Genomic DNA, 27,545 nt, shown 5'->3' on the forward strand with positions numbered 1-27,545 from the left:
TAAAATCCAGAAAAGAACTGCAATTTTTTAATGCACGATGCTAACAAGTCTTCAAGTTGGGTTGATGTTTGGCTGAGATAAAAGTCTAATTTAATTGCAAAGAAAAGGAGGTACATACAGCTAGACAGTCTTGTGAGGTGTTCAAGGATTCTTTCTGACTGAACTTACCAGGGAGGCTGAACTTGTTTTGTTTACTTTATATTCTGAAACCTTAGTATTTGAGTACTGCAAAAAATAAATAAAATAAGGCTAGTTATTTGTGACCTTGTTTTTGAGATAATGGCTGGTATTGCGTCCACTTAATGGCTTTGCAGGTTTTCAATAAAATACTTGTTTTAACATGTCTTGGAACATGCAGAGGAAGAACTGTGTCCCACAGGTCAGTAAATCAAAGTGCTTCAGGACAGTAATAGTAGTGTCTGGACTCAGACACCTAAGTGGCCTAAGCTTTGGTTTCCAAGATTATAGCAAGTGTATGTGGATTAAATGTGAACTCCTTTGAGCTGCTAATAGATATTATAATGCAGCTAGATAATAATAGACATTATATAGATGAACAATAGAAAGTGTCCAAACTTTGTTTACTTGTGACTTTTCTAAACATGAAGAGGGTGTTATGTCAGGACATAGCTGAAGTGGTTTTTATTATTATGCCAATTATCCTCTTGACCTTACCCTACTTAGTGATTGTAGAGAGATTTTTTGCCCACTTTGGGAATGTTGTGGAACATAATACCAACAATAAAGTGTGGAAAGTGTCTGTCCTCAAGAAGACACCACTAACCTGTGGTATTCTTCTTTTTTTTTTTTTTCTAGCCTAAAAGAATTCCTACCTAAAGAATATACCAAACAAAGAGGGGCTGAAAAGAGAATATTTCAGGTAATTGTGAGGCTGAAAAACTTACTGCAGCTTCATTTCTGTTATAACAAAAATGATCTCTCTTTCACAGGTGTATGACCTCTATATATTTGACTTGTATAACTACCAGAAAATCAGGTTTGAAGAGTCTGATAGCTTTTCACTTTTCCTTTCCTCCCCTTTTCCTCCCCTTTTTCCCCTGTCTCCCCGCCAGTTCCCTCTCTTGTTCCCCCTCTTGTCCCCCCTTCTTCAGCAGATTTATTGTCCTGATCCTCTTTTATTCACTGATGACTCTTCAGTGTACTTTGTTGAAGGGGACAAAGAAAATATTTAATATTCTTAAGATCATTTTCTCAGTTGCATTGAAATGTAAGGATGTGTGTTTGTGCTAAAATAAAAGCACATTTAGGAAAATCATTAAAACTTCTTCCACATAGCCTGCCATGCATTCATTATTCAGGCATGAGCTTCAAATAATACGTAGTTCTGCTAGCGAATGCTTGAATTCAGTGGTGTGCCTGAGAATCATGCAGTTGTAAAAGATGTAAAGCAGTTGAGTCTCCAATGTACTGATCCTATTGGAAATGTTCTCCAAGCTGAAGTGGTATAAATGCACTAAATGTCTGTGCTGATTAACATGTGTATTTGGCAATGTAATCTAAACTGAAAAAATCTGAGGTAAACAGCTGAAATAGTACAGTTTCTGGAAAGACATACCAGTGACCTGTGATTTTGAAATCATGTGAAGTCACATCCTTTTCTATGTCTGTTACATTCCTAATGTAGGAATTCTGTAGCTCAGTAAATCCTATTCTATCCAGAGCTTGTAATACATCTTATGAAAGAGGATGTGTAACACTTCCCTGTGTATACCTTTAGTTGGTGGCGGTGATATTACACTTCTAGCAAAAAAAGATTCATTCATTTCTCTGTGGGATTCATAGCAAATGATTTGCCTACATCAAATATGATCTGAGTAGTTTCAGTTCCTGACATACTTCAGTGCATGGATGAGAAATTAATCACTGAGGGCTCTAGATGATGGGTGATAACACAACAGCAAGGCAGAATATGCAAACTGATGCTTTGAAAAACGTGAATCTTTTCTTTATAAAATTCTTGGGTTTTTGACATGACTTTCTCCAAATATTCCATCTGCAATGACTGGGTTTCTTGCTCTTCAGCGATCCTGACTCTGTTCTGTACTGAATTTGAGTGGTCTAATCAGTCTGTGTTCTTGAGATGCAAAAAGGTTTTTGGAGTTGCACTTGCTTCTCCAAGTGCTCCTCTGTGAAGCGTTGACAAGAGTGAACTGGCGTAGGCAAGTGTTTCCCATGTTACTGGTGCTCCCCCTGCTGCCATCAATTAGCATGAAGGAGGTGGTAACCAGCAATTCAGAGGACAGTGGTAAAGAGATGGGGGGTGCTACAGAAACCCACAAAAAGTATTTCAACAGGAGGACTTCAGGACAGGGTTTTCATCAGAGTAGGAGAGCAGATGCTGAAATGAAGTTTGAATAGGTAATATTTGTAATTCTCATTAGTTACAGGTATGAAAATTTACTAATGAGTAAATTGTTTAAATAATAAAAATGGAGTTTTAATACACCTAGATGCACATTTCAGAATGAACTACTAGAAAAAAATAATTGCTCCTTTCTCACCTATAGAATTCTTGTCAACTTATGACAAAAATGTGGATAAAGGTGCAACTGGATAAATAATAAACAAACTACAGGAAATCCATTTAAAAGATGACAAATGGTAAATTACAAAGCATGAGGCTTTAGTGAGTTGGAGGTTTAGGGTACAAAGCAGAACTATTCTTCTGCTGGAAAAAATTGTATGCACTGAGAGTTTTAAATTATTTAAGCCAAGTAAGTAGACATTGACTGTATGAAACATAATGCTGTCACATAGCAGCAATACCAATAATTTAAAACTGTTTCATAAATGGTTTAAATCTGCTTGACTGAGGCACAAATAGATGGATGATGGTCAAAGAAAAATGTTCCATTTCCACATGTTGCTTATATGTTTTGATAAGGAATTACAGGGAATCATCATACTAACATTTCTATACAGTATTGTTTCAAATGTCTTAATTGGAATGATTATTAACTGAACATTCTTAAACAGAGAACAGCTAACACCCCATTTTGTTAGTTTCCAGAAAGAGTATTACTTCTGTCTAAGTGATACTGAACTCTCATTACAGGAGCACAAAAACTGTGGTGAGATGACTGAAATAGAAGCCAAAGTGAAATATGTGAAGTTAGCCCGCTCCCTGCGGACCTATGGTGTGTCCTTTTTCCTTGTTAAGGTAATGCAGATCTTGCTGACCACATTGTATGGTTGGTTATGTATTATCATAGGTTTTCCACTAATCAAAGGTCAGAGGTGTTTTTAAGCTTTTTTTTTTCTGAAAGCAACATCTGGAGGAAAAACAGTTGAAATGACTACCTAAGAGAGAATTGTGATCTGAGTTTTGATGCTAGTCAGGCTGAATTCCAGAAAGACAGTTTAGTCTTGATTTGACTTCATTAAATTGACACTTCTCTTTTTAAATTTTGATTACCATCGAAGTACTTTCTTCATAAAAATATTCACAAAAAAGCTCTGAAGCTGCTTCTGTTGAAAGTTTAATGATAATATGAATTGCATGCTGAAGCCAGCATCTGACCAAGAACTTCATCAGTTGCATGATTAATTTCTCTTAGTCCTTACAATAAGGCTGTGATCTAAAGGTGTTGAAACAATTTGATACCAAGACACTGATGTTTTGCTGTGAAAACTGGACTGAAGCACTAGTGCCTCAGTATTTAGTTACTATATAATTAAAAGAAGGCTAAATTTTGGCAGAGGTTTTTATTCTTAGTTTGCCACAGTTACAGTTCTGAATTTTGTTTATCAATAGGTTGCCTTTTCCTAAAGTACTTAGTCACTGAGAAATTCTAGTGAAGCAGATAGGTGAAAATAAAAAAAAAAAACAACATGCAGAGCTTAATACTATTCATACAGTAGCCTCTGAAATAATTACCTTTTATTTTTCCTTCTTTTAAGGAAAAATGTTTTATTATCATCTTTAATGAAGAAAGCAGTCTCAGCTCTCTAAAAGAGCTGTTGAGCTAGCATCCTGACTGAGAAAAATGTTTTCAACTTCATCTGGAGCTACATTCATTTTCAGTGTTACAGGCTCATGTCAACTGTACAGAATGTATGTAGCTCATAGGCATCTTGGAATAGTATGAATCATTAAATTAGTGTAATAAAGAATTACAAAAAAGCTTATTGGTTGTCATTACTACATCTGAATTATGCAGCTTCTAATCCAGTTATTTAGGAATACAAAGCTAAATATTCTGTGTTTTTTTTTTTAAATGTGCTGTGGGCATAAATCCTTAAAATGCAAACAATTGGAATTAGATAAAGCATCATAAGGAATAAACACTTCAACTTCACGTTGTCAGGCTAATACATTAAGTTTCATCTTGGAAACTATACTAATGTTATGGCGTGCCGTTTTCAGTAACTAAAATATTAAAACTAACAAGCATGTATGTTTAGAACCACTAATTCAGAGGGATTTGTTAACACAATCTAGGCAGCATGTATGGTAAAAGGTAACCTAGCTATCTTTATATTTTTATATTTTTATATTTTTCATTAAAATCTTGCTTTTTTTGGTCATAACTTAAAGCAAGCAGTAACTGAAACAATTATTTTGTAATTTTGTAATTTGTAATGAAACTTGTTTTGAAAGGACAAATCGGTCTGTTTTGAAGCCAATCAAATGGCCAACTATAACTAGGAACTGATTTGTTATGGTGTACGTAAATTGAGGGAAGTGGGAGGTGTGGATTCATTTCTATTTAGAATAGTTTACGTAGCAGATTAGTAGTTTGGGCTTGTGCTCTACAACCTTAGATAAATGAAGAGGTGGAATGCCCAACAAATTATGAAAGAGCAGTTCACAGCATGCAGACTGACTCTCTCCTTTCCCCTTGATTAGACTGCTCTTGTGGATTGAAAATAACTAAATTTTCAAATCCAGAATATGGGACAAATTATGGCTGATCTTGCTTAATTTACAGCCCAAGTGAACCCCAACAGTCCTTTCTTTTCTTTCTTTCCCTCTCCAGATATTTTTTTTTGAGAAGTGGTGAGTCTGAGTGCAAAAATTGATGGCAACTTTTCAGTCCTTCTGATGCCAATTTCCCGTTCTGCTTCTCTAATATGGTGTTACTTTAAAGGCTTGTCTCTGGAAAGACTGTCATCTTGTGTTTTTATTTTTTAAAGTTACTTCCAACAATTCTTTCCCTAAAATGCTCCTGTTTGCTGGGGGAGGGAGAAAAGGGAGTGTCTTATGAACTGCATAGTAAAAATCATGTAAAGACAATAACTTCATGTTAATGCATTGCTTGAAAATGACTTGATATGACCAGAAAAACTGAGTCTCGAGGCTTAAATTGTCCTCATCTGCATGCTATTTTTGCCCTTTTTCAGTGTATTCCATCATGACTTCTTTTCCCCTTTCTCCTCTGGCATGATGTGCTTTAATGAAAAACAATCTTTCACACCCTGTTACAGGAAAAAATGAAAGGCAAAAACAAGCTGGTTCCTCGCTTGCTGGGGGTCACCAAAGACTCAGTGATGCGTGTGGATGAGAAGACCAAGGAAGTGTTACAAGAATGGCCACTGACAACTGTGAAACGCTGGGCTGCCTCACCTAAAAGCTTTACCCTGGTAATCTTTCTGTACATCTTGAGAAGGAAGGGCAATCCATGTGATGTGGAGAAAGGAAGATGAACTTGCAATCTCAGCATTTTTTTAATACCTCTTCTATCTGAAAATCTCTAGAATTAAGTAGAGCTACAAAGTCCTAAACTGTTAAATTGGCTTATCTTGGTGTCTATGGTCAGTCTGTATTCTGATATTTTTAGACAGACCATTTTCCCAAAAGCAGTGTTTAAATCCCTTCTGTAACTTAGAACTAGTGCTGTTATGAAAAATACCATTAAAACCTGCTTAATCGATCACTGGGTTCCATTCAAAATGCAAGTTGTGACTTGCAGGATATGAACATAAGCAACGTTATGTTGTCATGAAAACATTTTGATAATTACGGATTTAAAGAACTCTCATGAATATGACGTGTTTTGTTAATTGTTCCATAGGAATCCACTGCAAAAAGAGTATTCTGGATATAAAAAGGTCGTTTAATGTGCTAGAGTAAGAGGCAGTGACTAGCAGCTGATATTCACTTCAATAATACGGATTTAATTTCCACTGACATAGTTGATTATGCTTTAGAATACAATTCTTTAGAATTTTCTCCATTATTTGGTGACTAAGGTTGATGAAGTTAGATTAAATATTTATTGGTCCCCTGGTATTTCAGTTTGTGATTCTTCTGTGAAGCAGACATAAAAAGTATCCTTCCTCTCTCCTTCCTTACTCCCCTATATGGTCTGGTTTTGAATCTTGGAGTAGTTTCAATTATTGTTGGATATAAAAAATACACTTATACAAACAACTTTAAAATGGGAATTAATCCCACATTTGACACTGGTTATTTATCTTTCATTTGCCAAGAGTTAATTTTTCTTTTTTTTTTTTACTTTCAGGATTTTGGTGAATATCAGGAAAGCTATTACTCAGTACAGACCACTGAAGGAGAACAGATCTCTCAGTTAATCGCAGGTTACATTGATATCATCCTGAAGAAGGTATAATATTGGGATGACATCTAGTAAAATGCAGTAAAATGACTATACAGCAGTGTAAAAGCTTGAATGTGTGCAAGCTGCAGTTTTTTCCTCTCATGAAGTCAGTATGATCTAGTGTTTTGATGTTATTTAATTTTATCTTTAAGTATCATAAGCTCTTTCAGTTCAACCTCAGCAATTGTTTCCGAAAAATATCGAAGCTGTTAACTACAGTAGTTAGGCTCAATACAAAATGCTTAGGCTTTGCTTTTCCATCTGGAAGATGAACAGCTGGCTATGAGTGTATATCCATAGAACAGACAAAAGTTGTCTTGTCAACTGTGGACTTTAAGCTATGGATCAAAATGGTGAGTTAGATGGGAGGAAATGATCACATGGTAGCAGCCTTTAAAACTACATTAAAGACTATATAGTAGTTGTCTTCTGTCTCTTGCATATACTACATCAAAGCCGAGGTGGTATTTTGGCAAAAGTACAGAAAAAAGTCATTTTTGACATATTGCTTAATAAATACTGTGGTCAGGAAAGCAAAGATTTATATTTCACTTCTGCAGAGAGAGAGGGAGGAAATTGGTATTTGCGAAGGCACCAGACTATTAGAAACACTTTTTAACAAAATGTTAAGAGAGTAGAGGCTGATAAGCACCTACAGAAAAAAATATTCACAAGTAAATAAACACAACAGCAAAAAGACCTATTTTGCCAACAAATATGAAGTTAAAAGATTTTATTCTGAGCATGTTGTGTACAAAAGCCAAGTGTTTCAAATAGCACTTTTTGCTTCTTGACAAGATTTTACTTGATGCAGTTTGTTTGAATCTCAATAATTTGTTCTAACAGATCTTTACTATTAAAGAAATGACAGAAAGCTAAGCAGCTCAGGAGAATTTTTGGCCTTTGTTCATGCAAACAGTGTGGGATGTAACATCAACTGTTGTGAAATCAGAGGTTGAAGGGGATTGCCAGAATTCATCAAAGTACTTGCCTTTTTTTCTGAGGCTGTTGATCTCAGACTTAATGTGTTAAATAAATGATAGGCTTCTATAGATGGTTTAAAACTTGATTCTAGCTCTCAAGCTTCACAATTAGCTTTGCTTTCTAATTCAAAACAAAAGCAGCTTTTCCACCCTGATAGAATACATGTGCATATTTCCACCCCTTTCCGTTCCTTTGATTTCTTCTTTTAAACTGATTGTGTCAGCAGATTGTAAAATGAATGAAATAGGAACAGGTTAAGCAATAAACACCCATGATGCTTCATGACGCATGTGAAAAGCACACAGTTTCCAATTGTTGAGCTCAACTTTGCTCACTGATGCATGACTCAAAGTATGGGTCATCCCTCTCAGTTGCATAATGTTAATTTTTAATGTGTTTTGGACTATTTTAACTCATTTGCTCTAGTGTGGATTAGGGACACATTTTTTTCCATGCTTAAGTACTATTACAGTATTAAATTAAAAAAGCGCACACCCATGCATAAAAAAAAAAAAAAAACGGAAAAAAAAAACAAAAAAACACACACACAAACTCTTGTCCTGCAGTCCTGCACCTTTAGTAATAAGTTGTTTGTTGTGGTTTAACTCAGCCGGCAGCTGAACACCACACAGCTGTTTGCTCACCCTTCCCCCTCCCTCTCTGGGATGGGGGAGAGAAAAGGGAAAGTGAAGCCTGTGAGTTGAGATAAAGACAGTTTATTAAGACAGGAAAATGATAATAATAATAACAACAATAACGATGATAATAGTACTACTAATAATAATGTGTACAAAACAAGTGATGCACAATGCAATTGCTCACCACCCGCTGACCAATGCCCAGCCTCACCCCGAGCAGTCTGGCCCTCCCTTCCCCGGCTAGCCACCCCTATATATTGCTTATCATGACCCCAGATGGTATGGAATACCCCTTTGGCCAGTTTGGGTCACCTGTCCTGGGTCTGTTCCCTCCCAGCTCTTGCTGCACCCTCAGCCTGCCCGTTGGCAGGACAAAACGAGAAGCTGAAATGTCCTTGGCTTGGTGTAAGCACTGCTCTGCAACAATTAAAACATCGGGGTGTTATCAGCACTCCTCTCATCCCAAGACAAAACATAGCATTCTACCAGCTACTAGGAAGAAAATTAACTCTGTTCTAACTGAAACCAGGACATTGTTAAACAGTTGACAGGGAATCCTCAACCTGAGTAGCTTTTACTTGTTATTTATTTATTTTTTACTTCACACTGATCTGGAAGTAAGACACAATCTTAACTAGAAATAAGCGGTTTCATTTCATGCTTAAAGTCAAATTATTACAGTAAGAACTTCTGGGGAGAAAGCTGGGGTACGTGTATGTATGGACATGCATGAAGAGTTCCTGTTAAATGTCCCTAAGATCATAGTGGTTGTTTCCCTCTTGTTGTCTGCTGAATATTCAAGTCTTGTAACAAGGTGGAAAGCAAACTGCACTTGGTTACTGGAGGCAATGGACTGCTTTTACAAGGCTCTGTTTTTATAACTGCTTGTTGTTTCCTGTTATTTCTCATATTGTAGTTCCCTTGTGTACATTTGCCTCTTTTATGTCATTATAAAAAAAAAAAAAGTCTCAAAGGCAGATGCCCAGACTGTCCAGATATATGAAATATGTGGTAAAATGGCTTTGTACCATGTTAAACACACTCTCTTTCTTATGGATATGTGTTTCCTAAAGGTAGGTAGCACCTTATAGTGATGTTATAGGATGCTAAAGATGGCTTGTAGCTGTGTTTGAGTTGGCTGAGTTAGTCTGCTGTTCCTGAGTCAGAAAAGCAGGGGTTTTAGTGGTGGAAATGTGCCTGTCTGTGCTGTAGTTTACTGTTGTTGCATATCACTGTCTCCAGAATGTTTTTTTCAGAGAGGTGAAGATAGTAATCTCAGCACTTTATTCATACCCGTTTGTTCAAAAAAGTCTCAAGTTTGCTTTCATTGCCAGTTGTGATAGGCTTTTTTCCTTTATGCACTGAATTTTCCAAGGCATAGAACTTGGTCTGTTAGATGCTGAAGAGCAACAACTCCTCTTCCACAGCTGAGATTGTATTGTTACATTCTAACAACCCCATCCCTCCAAAAAAAATAAAAATAAAAAAAGTATCCATAGCGTTGAGTACTGGACAAGTCTTTTTTTTGACTAGATTTCTGATAAATGGCAAGAAAATGCTGGAAAGCAAAAAGCAATATATAGAACTTTGTTTGTTTGTTTGTTTTTTCTCTAGAAACAAAGTAAAGATAGATTTGGTCTTGAAGGCGATGAGGAATCAACGATGTTGGAAGAATCTGTTTCACCAAAGAAGTGAGTGGAAATGCTTTTTATTTAACAGTAATCTTCTAGCTATGGTAGTTTTTTCATCCCTCGTAGTATAGTTATTATTGTATATATAGTAATAATTATAAAAAGTATAGTTATTACTTTTTAAAAATGATTTTCTACAGGGTAGTTTAACAGAAGGAAGCACTATCTCAAGAGACAATTCTGTGGACTTCCAGCTTCATCCTAGGATTGCAGAGCAGGCTTTTCTGTCTTAAGAACGCTGGTAAGGGCAACCAGCAGTAGTAGCAATTTGTAGTAACTTGACTCGTTAAGAATGGAGTTCAGGCTGTAAGTCAATAAGATTGAAAAAAAAAAAAAAAAAGCTGAAAATATCATATTAATTTTTTGATCTTCATACAAACAGCTAGGATTTGCAAGATCTTAGTTACTTGTCTTTCTAGGTCCATGGTTTCCTGCAGAATTTGACTCCTGGCAGTTTAATTGTACACTGTGTCATTAACAGAGCTGGCTTATTACACCAAATCACTTTAGCCAAACCAGTCAGATGTGTGGTGTGGTTCAAGGTAAGGTTTTGGCTCTAGTAGGTCAGGCAATGGTTCTGATGGGAAAGTAACTAAGTATAGCAAAAAGTACAACTGCAGAGATGGATATACTCTTGGAAACAAATATTCAGTGTTTCCTTGCTGTGAAGAAATAGAAGCAGGTTTGACATTTTAAGCTGTAATGAGCCCCTCAAGTCTCGTGTTTGTACTTTAAGGATGACAGCATCTGCATTATATACGTAAAAGTCTGATTTATTGTTCAACATGTGGTTCAGTGGATATCAACTGGTGAGATATTTCATTGGCCTTATGTGTAATTTCAACTGTTGATGAAACACACATGTTCAGATGTTTGCTTTCAACATCACCCTTTCCAAGTTACTTCCAGAATATACTCTTAGTTAAGTGCTGTACAGCAAAGCCCGAAGATTTTAATAAATGATTACAAGATTTTCCATAATTAAAACTACTTTTTTCCTCCAGCAGATTGCTGCTGCTAAAGCTAAAAGTCCTGTCAATACCTCTAGCTGTTAAAGCTGGAATCCTGTTTAAATATGAGTGTTACACCTGGCAAAGGGGATTGTGACCATGGATGACAGTAACTTCATTATTCTTGAAAGCATCCTACCTCCTAGTCTATAATATTACAGGCTTCCAGATTATTAGCAAGCATTTTGCGTGTATATGCATATAAAGAGGAGGGAAAAAATGTTAGTTTTTATCCCAAACATTGGGCTTGCTTGCAAAAAATGTCTTCAGAGGGTTGGTGCTTCTATTTTCTATTCATCAGCCTATATCACAGTTGAAACAGAGCAGTCTGTTATGCCATAAACCCTGTTCTGTCTGTAAGGCATGTTAGAGGGGTAAATTTATTGTACCACATATACCAAAACTGTATTTTCTTTCCTTGCTGCCTGCCTATTAGTGCTATTAATATTTGATCTGTCAAAAGCGGCACGTATGTTTTCTCTAAAATGTCAGAAAATGCTTGGTAGAAAAGACTGTTAAAACTTCTCTATCTTCTCCAAATATTATGAAATGCAGTTTAAAATCCTAAAGGAAGAACATCTGACAGGACTTGCAGGAGATAACTAATTTTGTATTGCAGTTTTCTATTTTAATTATATATACATAAAAAATATATATTTTTTTTTTAGGTCCACCATCTTGCAGCAGCAGTTCAACCGAACAGGGAAGGTAGAGCATGGCTCTGTGGCACTACCAGCTGTTATGCGGTCAGGGTCCAGTGGCCCAGAGACTTTCAACATCGGCATCATGCCTTCTCCCCAGCAACAGGTCACCATTGGTCAGATGCACAGAGGACATATGCCCCCGCTTGTGAGGAACCTCCTTGTTTTGTAGTAGCATTTGAAACTTGTTGGTGCTGCAAGTTGTCAGAAACAGGATGTTTTCCATGTTGCTAAGTGTAGAGTGTGGTGTCCTGGTTGTCTTACTGAACACGTTTTGACCTGAAATACTTAAGTTACCACATTTTCAATGACTTGCTCATTTGTCCTAACAACAACTTTGCTTTTAAGTAGCTAAACCAGTATTCAAGGGTTAGGAAAAAAGCACGTTGAAGATTGGCAAAGTAAGCAATTTTAGGGAAAAACTCATCTTGAGCTTGTCACTAGTCTACAATTTAGATGTTTCTAGATGGTTTTCTCATTTAAATTTAACACTACCAAAAGGCCTAAATGAGCTATAGAGAGTGTACTCAGTGCTTAAGCTCATGAAATATCATTAGAAGCGTGGTATTTCTAGTGGGTTGACTTTAGTGGCTGCCAGATTCTTTGATTACCCCTCCTCAACCAGACAGGAGGAGAAAATAAGAAAAAGCTTTTTATTTCAACATGGGTTGAGATAAAAGCATAGAGATCACAATTTACTATCATGGGCAAATGGACTTGACTTGGTGAAAAGTAATTTACTACTGGTTAAAATAGAGTTGGATGTTAAGAAACGAAGACCAAAAACTAAAACATCTTCACCACACTGATACCTCCTTTTTTTCCTCACAAACTCAACTTTATTTCTTCATTCCTGACTACTCTACCTCCTCCTCTCACCCGCAAGTGGTCATTCGATAGCAATTCCTCTCTGCTGCTGCTTCTTTCTCACATCTTCCACCTGATACAGCATGGGTTTTCCGTCATGGGCTACAGTCCTTTAGCTGCAGCTAAAGGTGGCACCAGCTAAAGCTAGGTGCTCCATCATGGGACTTCTACCGCCCTGCAGTTCCTGGCAGGAGACCCTGCTCCACTGTGGGCTCTCCACAGGCTGTAGTTTCCTTCCAGGAATGTCCACTTGCTGCAGTGTCGGATATCTGCTCTGGCACGGTCTCTCCCGCAGGCTGCAGAGGAACCTCTGCTCCAGCACCTTCCCATCCTTCTTCTGGCACCGGTGTTTGCAGGGTTGTTGCACCTTTCCCTCCCAGTCTTCACTGCCATGTGGTGAGGAGTCCATGTGCCCTTTTTGCACGGTGCATTCCCAGAGGCACCTCTCGCTTGTTTGCTGGGCTCAGCTGTGTCCTGTGGTAGGTCCATTGTGGAGTCAGCTGGAACCAGCTGCACCCAGCACAGGGCAGCCCCTGGCCTTGAACTCAGAGACCACCCCTGCAGCCTTCCCTGCCAATACCTTGCCATGGACACTCTATAGAGATGGCTATCCTGTCTCATTTAAAACTCTTCAATTTTTCATTAGCTTATGCATATTGATGGTAATTTAGTTTTAGAGTTGTTCTTTGTAACGTCTGTAGGCTGTTCCAGGAAGTCAGTCCTGTACAGTTCAGTATGCAGCATGCAAGTCAGTAAGACAGCTCAGTGATTTGTAAGTGTCTGTTGGGCATTGTTTGATCTGTGAATGTTCAGCATCTTACGCATGTGTGCAAGTATAGAGGAGTGTAAAGTGGCATGGGCAGAATCGAGACTATGAGAGAGGAGTTCCAGTGAGCTTAAGCTGCTTTCCTGACTGCGTGAGGGAAGTGCTATTTGTCTGAAATGGCCTGGTGTAATTGTTGTCACTCAAAATCTTTTAATGCCTAAGTAACAACACCTGCTTGAGTTGCCATCTGGAACACAACACACAGCCATTTCCTTGTTCTGACTTTCAGACCTCAGCTCAGCAGGCCTTGATGGGAACTATTAACACAAGCATGCATGCTGTTCAACAAGCGCAAGCCGACCTCAGTGAAGTTGATAACCTTCCACCTCTAGGGCAGGACATGGTGAGTTTTTCTTGTCCCCGTAGAAATGAATCTTAATATTTTGGGGTGTTTGCAGATCAGTTTAATTATTGTCCGTGGAGGTGAAGTGGTATCTGTAAAGCTTCCTAAATTAGATTTAAAAAAAACAAAACAAAACAAAACATTTGTGCTTGCTATAAGGAATTCATGTACACTGCTCCATCTCACTTTCATCAATCTTCTGAGATTAGTTATAGCAAACTTCCTTGCATAACTGTCCATAATTCTATTTGTTTCATGTGCGTATGTAAAAGCAAAAACAAACTATAAGCAATATTTGTGATGAGAGTGACTGTCTCCCAGACACCTGAAAAATATGAACAAATGAATAAAGAACAAAACATGATTCTGTCACATCTGATCCAGACTGAAGTAGGAGGACAGATCAATACACTACTGTTCATGTGGGACTACCAGTCAAGAATCATCATCCTTGATGATGCACTGGTTATGGTATTCACCTTAAAAGGGCAGCTGTTGGACTAACAGCTATTCTGTAGCGAGAGATTCAGCAAAAGAGAATGTTTGATTCATTTTTTTTTTCTCTCTAAAGGCTTAGTAGTTGTCCTCTGTTTCATTTTAAAAGATTGATGAAGGAATGAGAGATTAATACAGGATTTCGTCTTACAGAACTTTGCTGCAGTCCTTCATTCTTGTTTTTGTTGTTGCTCTTTAGGCATCAAGAGTATGGGTTCAGAACAAGGTTGATGAATCAAAACATGAAATACACTCTCAGGTTGATGCTATCACTGCAGGAACTGCATCTGTTGTTAACCTTACGGCAGGTAAATTTCAAAAGGAAGGACTCGCTTGCAGTCTTCTAATTATCAGTCTAATTCAAGTATCATAGGGACAGACTAAGAGGGGGCTGGGGAGAAATTTTCTTCAAAATAGTCCAATAGTTAAGTGCATTGACATGCAAAACAAGCTTTATGTCCCTCTCAACACAATTTTCTTATATTCAATTTATCGTCTCTAACATTGAAGTTACTCCTGTTGATGAAAAGTATAGCTTGCTTATTGAACTAAGCAGTCTCTGCAAGGTTACTATGAAAAGCATTAATTGTTAGACAGTTGTTAGAGGTTATAGATGTTTATTGACAGTGGTTTTGCTTTGGCAAATTACAAGTTGAAGGAGCTGTGAGTGACCTAAAGGGGTTAATAGTGTGTGAGCTTGGGTTCTTTCAAGGATGAAACTGGGAAAATAGCTCAAACTGTGGACTTGTCAGCAAATTGCATTGGATGAAGAGAAATTTATATTAGAAGAGAAATGTAGAGACTGGAAAAGTGATAGCTGACCTTAATTTTTAAATGACACTGAAATTACTTAGTAGACATTTCTTGGCCATCCTTAGATGTATCTGTTATCTCTCACCAGAGTGTAGTCTGTGGTGGCTGCCTCATTTTCCCTTTTAACCACTGAAGCATTCTGCTCATGAAAAACCATTTATTCTGCAGGTGACCCAGTTGACACGGACTACACTGCTGTAGGATGTGCAATTACAACCATCTCCTCCAACCTCACTGAGATGTCTAAAGGTGTAAAACTGCTTGCTGCTCTCATGGATGATGAAGTCGGAAGTGGAGAGGACCTCCTGAAAGCTGCTCGAACATTAGCCAGTGCTGTCTCAGACTTGCTGAAGGCTGTGCAACCTACTTCAGGGGAGGTGAGTGTGGTGATTTAACAGTGATGGGCAGCTAAGCACCACCATGCTGCTGTCTAACTCCCTCTTCTCAAAAGGACATTTTGAGAAAATATGATGAAGGAAAAAAGTTCATGGGTTGAGAGAAGGACAAGGAAGTTCACTCACAAATCACTGCCACAGGCAAAAAAGTCTCAGCATAAAAGAGATACTTCTTTTGAAGACGACTGAAATCTGCTGCTGTTCCAGATAAGTTGGCGTATTGGCTGTCCATCATTAATTTTCCTTGGAGTTATTGCAATAACGTCTATTCAAATTCTTTAAAGTTCTTCACACATTCTCAGGGAGCACTGCAGATGAAACTTGCAAAATAATCCAGCTGTGTATATAGAAAAGATTTTTCTGAAGTCATTTTGGTTTAAGTTTTTGTTCGTATTGACTGCATGCTAATGTAGAGGCTCCTTGAAGAAATCCGATGTTTAAATAAAGTGTGTTGTCTTTGAGTTTATTTTCCACAATTATTTTTCCAGCCTCGACAGACAGTTTTGACTGCAGCTGGAAGCATTGGGCAAGCAAGCGGGGAGCTACTGAGACAGATTGGCGAGAATGAAACAGATGAAAGATTCCAGGTAATAAGGGGGTTGCTTGTCTTTGCCAGAGCTGTGTAGCTTAATAATGAGGAGGCCATTGCATCAAACCAGGCTTTGCCAAGTGCAATTTGGAAATGTTTGCTCAATGGTAATTGAGGTTAATCCATTGTGAAATTATTTTAATTATATGATCATAGAATGCTGATTTTGTTATACAGATGGTTTCTTGCTCCTTGGAAAGCTGTTAGTGCTATACTCCCCTGTGTTGAGAATGCATGGCTCGTAGTATATACATACTAATCAGATCCTTGCTTGCTCTGTAAAACACAGGGATTTTATGGGATTAAAATTTGCACTTGCATGCAGGCAACTTCAGTTCTTGCCCTTCCTCGTGTTTCCCTGTTTTTTCCAAACTATTAAATCTATTGAATTTATGTATTTATGAAGATGAATAAACAATGAGTATTTCTTTTCATTAAATGTATGTGTTTACTGTGTGTATATGTATGCATGTGTAAAAAACTTTATGGCAAACTGATGAGGAGAAAATTTTTATATTACAAATCTAACTTCTTGGTGATTAGGTGATAAGTATTACCAGATGCGAAAGGATAACGCCTGTTTGGCTTAATCATCTAATAACCTATTAGCAGTTTAAAACTGTTGTCCTTAAATGCTCTGTTATAAATGCATCTTTTTCACTCAGAGCCTATATATAATTACCTTGAGAAGACTTGATCTTGTATAAACAAAGTATATACTATTTGCTTATAATACTTATTTATTTTTTTTTTATTTTATCAGGATGTTCTAATGAGTCTGGCCAAAGCTGTTGCAAATGCTGCTGCCATGTTAGTGCTGAAGGCCAAGAACGTAGCACAGGTCGCTGAGGATACAGTCCTGCAGAACAGGGTCATTGCTGCTGCTACACAATGTGCACTCTCTACTTCCCAGCTCGTGGCTTGTGCCAAGGTGAGACTAGCAGTGTTCATGAGATTGCTTCTGTATGTTTCCAGTAGCTCAGGCAATATACTGTCATAATATCATAGTTGGAGGCTTGTGCAATATCAAACTTGATGACTAATAAATTGTCACCCATAAGAGTGGCAATCGAATATCGGCCCAGAGGATGTGAGGTACTGCTGTAATCCCCATGGGAGATTCCGTAGAAAATATAGATCATCTGATGATAATAATCAAAATAGTAACTTTAAGAAAAAAAAAGCCCTAGAAATACAGCATGTCTGGGGAACTGTGCAAGTTTTCTGATGAAGACTAGAATGACACTGAATTCACCTAATCTAAAATTCAAATAATTAAGTTGATTTTAACTTTAGCATGAATATTAAGTTAGTTATCATTGATAATAAATATATTTGCTTTGTTTCACAGTAGCCCAATTGTTTTAATAGAGTCCATTGCTTTTGGCCAAGTATTGTTTCTCAGTATAAATACAAAAGAGTCGATCAGATCCCAAGTTCTCAAGTCTACACTTGCAACATTGCATTGTCTGTAGCCTTTTTTTGATTTTTAATGAAAGCAATTCACACTACTGACTTCGGAAACTGCTTTCAAAGTCTGCAGATTCAGTTTTCATAAGGTTACTTGTGATTGGAAAATGTGTATTCAACTATTCAGAAACATCCAGGAGGCTTAGAATAAAACTAATAGCCAATTTTAGCTATTACATTTTGAGTATTTTCACCTTATATCTTTGGCTGTAAGGGCTTTTTGTAATGAATATGTATGAATTTTCATTATCTTGATGTTCTTACTGCCTGTGACTTTCTTCAGTACGGAATTAGATGACCAGTGGCATCCTTTTTTTCCTTTTAAGATATGCACAGTTTTCCCATTGCTAAAAACTGTCTGGATAGGCCTGAGCAAAATGGGGAAGGGTTGTTTCTAATTACTGAGTTTATTACTTGTAGCTTCAGAAATAGTGTTGTATGGCTTTTGAAAAGTAATTTATTTAAACAAACAAACAGAAGGCTGGTATGAGAAGGCTATACAAAATACCAATTCCAATTAAGATTTAATTTTACTTGGAACTCTAGAGTACTCAAGTGTGTTAAGTGTACTTAGTGGGTTTTTTGTTGAGGAGTTTGGTGAATGCCTGTCTTCCAGAACCACTGTTAAGTGATTGCTCAGGTCAGCAGCTGCAGAAGAAGCATGAAACAAGCATGAAGGTGGTGGCTTGTGTTCTTGTATCTAAGTGAAGATTAATGACATCCACAGCCCAGATTCCTAAATTAAATCTGTGAAGCTACGTATCTAAATACTTACTACAGGGCTTTCTGTCTAGGGAAAACAGATATGTTAAGGATTAAAAACTCTAATACAGCAGATGTGTTGATTACTAGTAATTGGAAAATTTGCAAATAAGCCATTTTCTGAATGTTTTGTCTGTGTTCCCCATGCAGGTTGTGAGTCCCACCATCAGCTCCCCGGTGTGCCAGGAACAGCTGATTGAGGCAGGGAAACTGGTGGACCGTTCAGTGGAGAACTGCGTGAGGGCCTGCCAGGCTGCCACAGATGATACTGAGTTACTGAAGCAGGTTGGTGCAGCTGCCAGCATTGTCAGCCAAGCCCTGAATGACCTCTTGCAGCATGTCCGCCAGTTTGCAAGCAGGGGAGAACCTATTGGTCGCTATGATCAGGCCACAGATACCATCATGTGTGTCACAGAGAGTATTTTCAGTTCAATGGGGGATGCTGGTAAGTCTCTCTAATGGATAATAGCTTTTCCTGATTTGGAGATTTGTACATTTCAAATAAATAAAGTTTAAAAGCTCTGCTAGCACTCTAATGGGTCATTCAACCCATAATGTTAAATCAGTGAAATGTACATAGCTGCGTGCTAGATAGAATGAATATTGTATGAAAACAATGAATACCATGCTAAAGGATCACTGTAGTATTCTGTCTTTCTTCTTCTACTGCTTCACTTCACAAAACTGGGCAGTAAGCCCTCATCTCTGAATAGGAGGACACGTACCTAAGTGAACACTTGCCAGTGATGGATGTCTTTGTGCTTAGATTTGGTTGTAGGTTTTAAAAATTATGTTGCTGCTTGTGATGTTTCTAAAATGTGCAAATTCTAGAACCATGCAGACTTGAGATACTTAATATTGTGAAATGACCCAATATGAACTTTCAGAAACAAAATAAACCAAAACCCCACAGGAAATTAAATAGAGCAGTGATATTTCAATGGTTAAAAATGGGATGAATTATCAACCGCATAAAGAGGCAGTGTCTATTTGATAACAAGATAATTCATATAAAGTTTTAAAATAACACAACTTTAAAAAAGTGGTTATGGTACCTCTTGGGGATTATATGGTTTTCATCTCCTCTCTCTTTTGTGTTATTTGAACACAAGAACAGGAAATTAAATATATCACTGTCACAGTTTTATTCACAGTACAGCCAATATAAACCAAGTAATCTTTTCTTGTAGATTCAGATTCTTTCAGATTTTTTTTTTTCAAGGAACTGTCATTTCAGCTGTGCAGTGCTCTTCTAGAGGAACTTGTGTGGGGAAGTAATATGAATTCTTGGGGTATTTTGGCCCTAAAAGCAGCTGCTCTGAGAAATGAAAGATCAAGATATTTAAAAGACATACAGGGACATTGTTTGCTAAACCCTTCTAAATTTTCCAGATGAAAGCTGCCAAAAAAAAAAAAAAAAGCTAATACTTTGCTACTCAAAGCGGTTTAATTAGTGTGTATGTGTATATTAAGTCTATTAAGTCCTGTGTTCGACTGTCAATTATAAATCATTTGGCTTCTGTACAGAAGGATTTAGTAAAAGATAATCTTGGATGACATTTATTTTCCATTTATTATTGTCATCCGAGACTTTGTGAAGCTACTGTGCTATGAACTACTTATATATCCTTGTCAAATAAAATGAGTACTACAGCAAACATGACTTTATTTTTATCTTGTTGACTTTTTAAATCAAAGCTGAAATGTAAAGATGGGGACAGTAAAAACATAATTGTATATCATAGGTGAAATGGTACGGCAGGCCAGGGTACTGGCTCAAGCTACCTCAGATCTTGTCAATGCTATGAGGTCGGATGCTGAAGCAGAAATTGATATGGACAACTCAAAGAAGCTCCTAGCTGCTGCAAAGCTTCTAGCAGATTCTACAGCCCGCATGGTTGAAGCTGCAAAGGTACTGGGTAATTGAAGTAACTGTCCACTTAAAATTGTGTAGTTGCACATAAAGTAGAGATAATATAGATAATATGTGGTATATTATAGATTAGATTCGGCTGACAGTAGACCGTTTTTCTTGTCCCCTAAGTGTTTTGACTGTAATGACTTAATCTGCTCTGCCTCTGTTTCTTTTGGGGACAGTTTCCTAGAGTTGAGGAATGTTTGGTGTGTTGTATACCATGTACACCTCCCCACCTTTCTGCTTCATGTTTGTTCTCGCAACAGGCAAATATCCGAACTTCTCTTTCCTTTCTGTGCTGGAAAAGTATTTAAATCCACTAAGTTAGGCCTAGATTCTTTGAGTTGAGTCACAGATCTTGTATTCAAAAATACTTTTATAGATCACGGCCAGCAGTTGTCCTAGGCCTCTAAAAGACCCATGTCCCTGGCTACAAGCATATTCTTGACTTTCCAGTGCTTTCTCAGCTTTCTGAGACTTCAAATGGAAAAAACTGTATTAAATACATTAAATACAGGCTGGGAGAGGAATGGTTGGAGAGCTGCCAGGCAGAGAAGGACCTGGGAGTGATGGTGGACAGTCGGCTGAATATGAGCCAGCAGTGTGCTCAGGTGGCCAAGAAGGCCAACGGCATCCTGGCTTGTATCAGAAACACTGTGACCAGCAGGGCTAGGGAGGTGATCGTCCCCCTGTACTCGGCTCTGGTGAGGCCGCACCTCGAGTACTGTGTTCAGTTTTGGGCCTCTCGCTACAAGAAGGACATCGAGGTGCTTGAGCGGGTCCAGAGAAGGGCGACGAAGCTGGTGAGAGGCCTGGAGAGCAAGTCCTATGAGGAGCGGCTGAAGGAGCTGGGCTTGTTCAGCCTAGAGAAGAGGAGGCTCAGGGGCGACCTTATTGCTCTGTATAAGTACATTAAAGGAGGCTGTAGCGAGGTGGGGGTTGGCCTGTTCTCCCATGTGCCTGGTGACAGGACGAGGGGGAATGGGCTAAAGTTACGCCAGGGGAGTTTTAGGTTAGATGTTAGGAAGAATTTCTTTACTGAAAGGGTTGTTAGGCACTGGAACGGGCTGCCCAGGGAGGTGGTGGAGTCACCATCCCTGGAAGTCTTCAAAAGACGTTTAGATGTAGAGCTTAGGGATATGGTTTAGTGGGGACTGTTAGTGTTAGGTGAGAGGTTGGACTCGATGATCTTGAGGTCTCTTCCAACCTAGAAATTCTGTGATTCTGTGAAATCTGAGTGTTTGGACTACAGTTACTGAAATGCATACTGAATTAGGAATTTTGAAATGTGTTTTTTTTCCAAAATCAGTATCCATATAATCAAAATATATTTCCACAGATCACAACAGAAACATTTAACAAAACAATTTACTCTCCAAACAGCTAAACTAGTATGTAAAGCAAAAAATTGTATACAAATAAATGAAATCTTTCCTGAAAGAACTTTACAATCAGTAAGAACAGAAACAATCTTACAATCAGCAAGAACAGAAACAATCTTGCACTAGCATTAAGTTTTCTGCATATGCTTTTAATGGTTTAATATTCTTCTAGCAGTCAAATGTTCTTCTAACTTTGGCTAAGGTAATATGTAGAAAATAAAGGCTGATGTAGCAGACTGTCTGTAACTAAAGGTTTGATATTCATCTACATTCTCTCCAGGAACAGCTTCTGAGGCTGATGGTTTTTGCTCTGAAATTTTGTGCAGGGAGCTGCAGCCAATCCTGAAAATGAGGATCAACAACAGCGTCTGCGAGAAGCAGCAGAGGGATTGCGTGTTGCTACAAATGCTGCTGCACAGAATGCCATCAAGAAGAAAATCGTCAACAGATTAGAGGTTGGAACCAGATACTGTTTAATTTTCAGTTCACTATATTTTGATAAATCTCTAGCTGAAACAATTAGAAATGCATACTTCAGGAGGAGTTCTAAGTGCTGTAAGATCAGTTCCAGAGTACAGGGCTTGAAATTCACAATGGTAGCATAGGATACCATAGTTGTCAGCTACAGGAAATTTGAGTAACTTCTATCACTAATGTAGTCAACTGGTGTAAGCATTTGATTCAGAACACATTGAACTACAAGTTCACTGTGCACTGAAGGTGAAATTTATCTGAAGTTTGTTGTGCAGGCAGGGTTCAATCTTCCTGTTTTCAGCTAGAATGTAGAAACATTAAAAAACAAAACAAACAAAAAAACCCCTAATCTCACTAATCTCAGGTTTCCAAATATTATTTTTGGTCATCTGAAAATGTTTCAGGTACAATTAGATTAGACAAACAGGAAGACCTTAGTCAATAACCATATTCCAGAAGTTCATTTAAGCTCCTCTGTCTGCATAGAACAAAAATTAGGCGTATTTTAGGAAATTAATCATGTCTCAGTTTTCTAACAGAATGCAGGAAAACTTTATAGAAAAAATGTTTATTTTATGCTGCTCTGATAATGCATAATGCCTTAAAGGGATGAAGTGTGTAATGATGAGGATGAACTTTATGCTTGGTTGTGTTTAGTGGGCCGGTTAACGAAGAGCATTGCACAACATTTCAGAATGTCTTGGATAAATTGTTGAATTTTTAATTTTGCGAGAGGGAGAATAATAGAATAAATAATGGAAGTCCTAAATATTTGAGGAAGACCTCAGTGCATCTAGACTCATTAATACCAGAACAATTTGTACCTCTGCATTAGTTCAGTGTCTTCACTTCTGCCAAAGAGCCATCTCAGTAGAAGAAAGCATGGGTTCCCTTCAGTCTTTGGTCAGAGATGTTAATGTAGCAGTATTCCATCTACCTTGCTTGTTTTCTCTGGCTTTCTTTCTAAGCAGCTAACTGATTAGAGCATTTCTGTTTTTTGTGAGATCTTTTGGTAATACTGCAACCTAAGATACAAATGGCAGGAGCTCACAACCACCCTTTCACCCAAGGCAGGAGCTTGTTTTCACCATTTGCTTTTTTGGCAAGATGGATCATACATGCTGAATGGTTTGGGTCGGAAGGGACCTTCAAATCGAATAACAAATTGGGTAAACATCTGTATAACAGTGTTCAGCTCATCTTCATCATGAGACCTAGTTCCTTTAAGGCAAATCAAATTAATCAAGGGATAGTGTCTTAATCTACCTAAGTTGTTAGCTTTAAAGTTACTTAGAGTATGTATTTCATCCTCTGAATTACTATAATCATTGTTTTTATCTATTTCTTTTTCTCCTAAGATTGCAGCTAAACAAGCTGCAGCTGCTGCTACTCAGACTATTGCAGCTTCTCAGAATGCAGCTGTTTCAAATAAGAACACTGCAGCCCACCAGCAACTTGTGCAGAGCTGTAAGGTAAAACCTATCACTACCTATTGACAAATAACTCTCTCAAACCCAGTTTTATGGGGAGATGAAGACAAACCTCTCTAGTCGTATTGTTTTAACCTCAATGGAGATTGAAAAATTAAACATATATATCCCCACATTAATCAATATGGATTTGGCAGAACCATCATTTGTTGTCTTTTCCCCTGGTTTATATGTTTTAATATATGGAGAGCCTTAGAAAGCTGAGCTACTGTAAGCGCAAAGAATTGCTTCCTACAGTATTCCTGAAAACATCTTACTAGAAAGGATTGCAGGTTTATATACCTCAGCATGTATCCGAGTAATAAACAAGTCACCTTAAGCAAGCGTTTTAAGTGGAAGTTTACTGCAAAACAGTCAGCAGTAGTGTGCATGCAGAGCTATGCTGAAAGCACTGTGCATATGAGTCTGGTTGCTCAAATTTGTACACTGGCAAGAAGTCTTGGCCATCAGTTCAGTGCACGGTTATGCTCTTTGGCAACTGAGTAGCTCAGTGGTCATAAAAACAGGCTGCTGAATGATGAAAGCAGTGAAATGGTACCGAAGTCTGCTGTGGAATAAAAGTAGCTTTTGAATTTTCCAAAAACAAAGGATAGAGTAGAAATAGTGACTTATAGGATAATGCAGTGAAATCTTTATTTAATGTATTGGTTATATATTTAACAACACTGATCATCCTATTCTGCTCTTCAGTCTACAAGCAGCTGGGGCCTTAAATGTCACTCAGAACTAAGGTGTAGACCATAATTTTGGTTTACATGATTCTTGTCCTAGCAGCTTAAATTCCAAGCTCACAGATTTCAAGGTATGCCTAAAGTCAAGTATGTTTTCATAGTTCCAAGCTAGAATTAAGAGTTCCTGTGGTGAAAAGCTGTTCTGCTTTGCTCTTGAGCTACATTTGACAGCTTAATTTCTAACAAATGTTGGACAGTTGCTTCTTCACAATTCTAAAAGAAATTACATTAAAAAAAAATAAAAGGATAATAGAAGGCAAAAGCGTATTCCTGCAGAGAGAACAGTTATGCAGGGAATGAAAACCAAACCATGAAAGAAAGCATCTTTTAAAAACCACATTAATATGCAGCAATTATTTCTTGTTATGGTGGTATTCCTATGAAATTTGGGAAATAAATAATGCAGTATGTACCAGGATTGTACTGTAGACAGCTGCTGTTTTAGCGTGAATAATAATAATAAAAAGCTGATCTGCGGCATACATTACAGTCCGTTCTCATTTGATCTTGATGGTTTATTAGATAGTAGAGAAGATCAATACCTATTTTTGTACTTTGGGGATTGAAAGCAGTATTGCACTGCTGAGATAAGATTAATGTGAAGTGAAAGAGTTATATGAGCTTGAATTTGGGCAGCTCAAGAATATTGTTTTGATAATCTACACTTCAGAATTCTATAGTTATCCTATAAACTTAGTATTAGATGTCAAAGAAAAGCAGCATGAGGTACTCTATTTTGCTTTTCTCAAAACGGGACTCTTGAAAATTTGTCACTTATCTCCGCTACTGGCATGTATGCATACAAAGGAAGTCATTCAAAATGCTGTATAAATACCTTTTTTTTCACAAGAATCTTGATTGTTTAGTAGGATCTTTCAACTAATGAGTGATGGAAATAAACATTTCTAAGTAAAAACAGAATGTCTCTGAGAAGTCCAATCACGTATTAATTGAGTTTCATGGACTCCTAAACAAATTCTTTGAAGTCATATATATATAAATACCTCTGAGTTTTACCAGTTGTATTTGAGAGGGACAGGGAAAGGGCTTATTTTAATGTTAGAGGGTTCATATTTTTATGCTGGAAACTTCTCCTTTTGTTTACTATAGAATGTTGCAGACCACATTCCTCAGTTGGTGCAGGGTGTACGAGGAAGTCAAGCTCAGGCAGAAGACCTCAGTGCTCAGCTTGCTCTAATAAATTCCAGCCAAAACTTCCTTCAGGTGAAGTAAATCAATCATTGTAGTAGACTCCATGAGAAGAAAAGGCACTTCTTAATTATGGTTTTGTTTGTGACAAATAAACAGTAAATTGTTACAGACAATGTAAAGAAGTTCATTGCAGGGGGATTTTGTCATGGCTAAGGACGATTTAGCTCCTCAGGTCAGGTGGCTGAAACATGTTGAACCTGTGGAGAGTGAGAACTGCCAAACTTCTGGATATAAGAAACAGAAAAACTGGAATTTATGAAGAAAAAAACATTTGTTGCAGTGGCATTTGCTTTCTTGGAAAGAGTTTTATGATCAAGGTAGTGACAATTCAGCATCTTTCTAAATGGGGATCTTGAATATAAGAGATGATGTTGTAACCATCTGTAGTGAAGGCAGAGTCGCAGTGCTGCAGCAACAATCTTGAGAATTTTTCACAAAGGGAACATTACGATGATTTTTAGATATTAACCTACAGATGTTATAGATCTTGATTTGGCTTCCGTTCAAAACAAATCTTGACTCTGCTTCTTCCAAAACATCTCCCCTCTACTCCCCCCCCCCCAAAAAAAAAAAAAGGGAAAAAAGACAAAGTCAAGAGGGTTGATAATGCTATTGGGTTTACTCTTGACAAGAAACAAACTGAGGAAATTAATTGTGTAATGACACTATCATGACACTATCATTAATAAGCATCAGTTATGCCTTCAATATGAAGTGGAAGTGAACTCTTTCATTAGATACTGTTAGCAGGTTCTTTATGGTCATGTACTAGAAGCATCACATACAGTTCTGTCACTATTTTGCTGTATGATTCCCTCTGTAGTCATTAAAATGATCTGCCTCCTCTCTGGCTGTCTGTATGTACCAAAGTGGTGGTGTGAATCAGGAAAGCAGCTTAACTGCATTAGCAGGAAACCAACCCTGTGAAGAGTCATTGCTTGTATTAATTTTTTTAGTGTACATTTTGAAAGAATTTAGTATTTGGAAATGCTGAAAGAAATTTCCCATTGATACCATCTAGACCTGATCATACCACCTAGAATAGCAGAAGAAATAGCTTTTAAGCAGTCTGTACAAATACTTGAAGGCCTCTTAGCTTCCATTGTTGCCTACAAAGTGACTAGTATACTAGTAAATAACAAATGTTTTCTGCTGCAGACAACACTGCAATTTGGAATTATGTTCGGGTGTAGCATGTGAATAAAAAGATTGCTGTCTAGGAGGTTCATGGATAAGGAGCAGGCAAGTGCATGAAGTGGTCATTATAGATGTAAAAAGCTCATGGTTGTGTGCATGGGGGAACCAGCAAAAAAATGTGTGAATGGTGGAACCAGCAAAAAATCCTGTCTTATTTGAAGAAAATGAACTCATAAAATTGTGTTCTGGGTTCTTCTTTGGACAGCCTGGAAGTAAGATGGTGGCATCTGCTAAAGCTGCAGTACCCACTGTGACTGATCAAGCAGCAGCAATGCAGCTAAGTCAGTGCGCGAAGAACCTTGCAACCAGCTTAGCTGAGCTACGAACTGCCTCTCAGAAGGTAGGATAGTAGTTTTAATTAGCTAAAGCAAGATGGCCCCAATGGTTGTCACAGGTTCACTCCTTGCCTCTACTGTCTTCTCCCCCTTCCACCCAAAGGGAATGGTTCATGCTCAGGCAGTGTTTGCTTCAGTGTTGCCTTCATGCATGGTTTGCTCAGTCCCATGTGGCTTCTGTGTTGTAATGGACAGGGGAAGAAAAACTGAGAAGAAAACTGAAAAGCTTGTGGTACTACTGACATACCAGAAACATGGCAGGGAGGTATGCACAGAGTTAGCCTGGAACTGTTCCCTTTAAATATAAGGGGTAGAGGGTGTCTTTGACACACAGACTTCTAAACTTGATGTTTGTTTCTTTGTTTGTTTGTTTAAAAAAAAAAAAAGTCGTAGTGGAAAGCCTTATCTTGTGAATGCTGAAGCCCCAAAACAGGATTGTAGCAAAAATTACACCTCAAATTACACCTCAGCAATCTGCAAAATTTTCAGCCAAGTTACTGATTATTGTGGGCTGCCAGATTAGAGAGTTCAAATGTGACTTGAAATATGTTACACTATTTGTCAAAGGTGAAGTCCAAACTGCAGGAGTTACTTTCTCAGTACCTGGACTACCTAATGTGAAGATGTGTATACATAAGGTAAGT

General features: G+C 37.8%; 1 protein-coding gene across 6 annotated transcripts in view; it reads left to right on the plus strand.

The window, feature by feature from the left end:
• TLN2 (talin 2) overlaps nt 1-27,545 on the plus strand; it is a 223,329-nt gene that overhangs the window by 81,886 nt on the left and 113,898 nt on the right. For 5 of the 6 annotated variants that reach the window (XM_038184743.2, XM_038184744.2, XM_027466633.3 and 2 more), the window contains 17 exons: nt 817-880; nt 3,077-3,181; nt 5,449-5,604; nt 6,486-6,587; nt 9,818-9,894; nt 11,573-11,753; nt 13,528-13,641; nt 14,336-14,444; nt 15,118-15,326; nt 15,833-15,931; nt 16,697-16,864; nt 18,316-18,610; nt 19,911-20,077; nt 21,789-21,917; nt 23,295-23,408; nt 25,268-25,381; nt 26,772-26,906. In XM_038184743.2, coding sequence (XP_038040671.1) covers nt 817-880; nt 3,077-3,181; nt 5,449-5,604; nt 6,486-6,587; nt 9,818-9,894; nt 11,573-11,753; nt 13,528-13,641; nt 14,336-14,444; nt 15,118-15,326; nt 15,833-15,931; nt 16,697-16,864; nt 18,316-18,610; nt 19,911-20,077; nt 21,789-21,917; nt 23,295-23,408; nt 25,268-25,381; nt 26,772-26,906 — 2,338 coding nt within the window. The remainder of the gene's footprint in view (nt 1-816; nt 881-3,076; nt 3,182-5,448; nt 5,605-6,485; nt 6,588-9,817; nt 9,895-11,572; nt 11,754-13,527; nt 13,642-14,335; nt 14,445-15,117; nt 15,327-15,832; nt 15,932-16,696; nt 16,865-18,315; nt 18,611-19,910; nt 20,078-21,788; nt 21,918-23,294; nt 23,409-25,267; nt 25,382-26,771; nt 26,907-27,545) is intronic. The other variant, XM_072043210.1, reaches the window with a different exon arrangement.

This window comes from Anas platyrhynchos, chromosome 11 (genome assembly GCF_047663525.1).
Source record: "Anas platyrhynchos isolate ZD024472 breed Pekin duck chromosome 11, IASCAAS_PekinDuck_T2T, whole genome shotgun sequence".
NCBI classification, from domain to species: domain Eukaryota; kingdom Metazoa; phylum Chordata; class Aves; order Anseriformes; family Anatidae; genus Anas; species Anas platyrhynchos.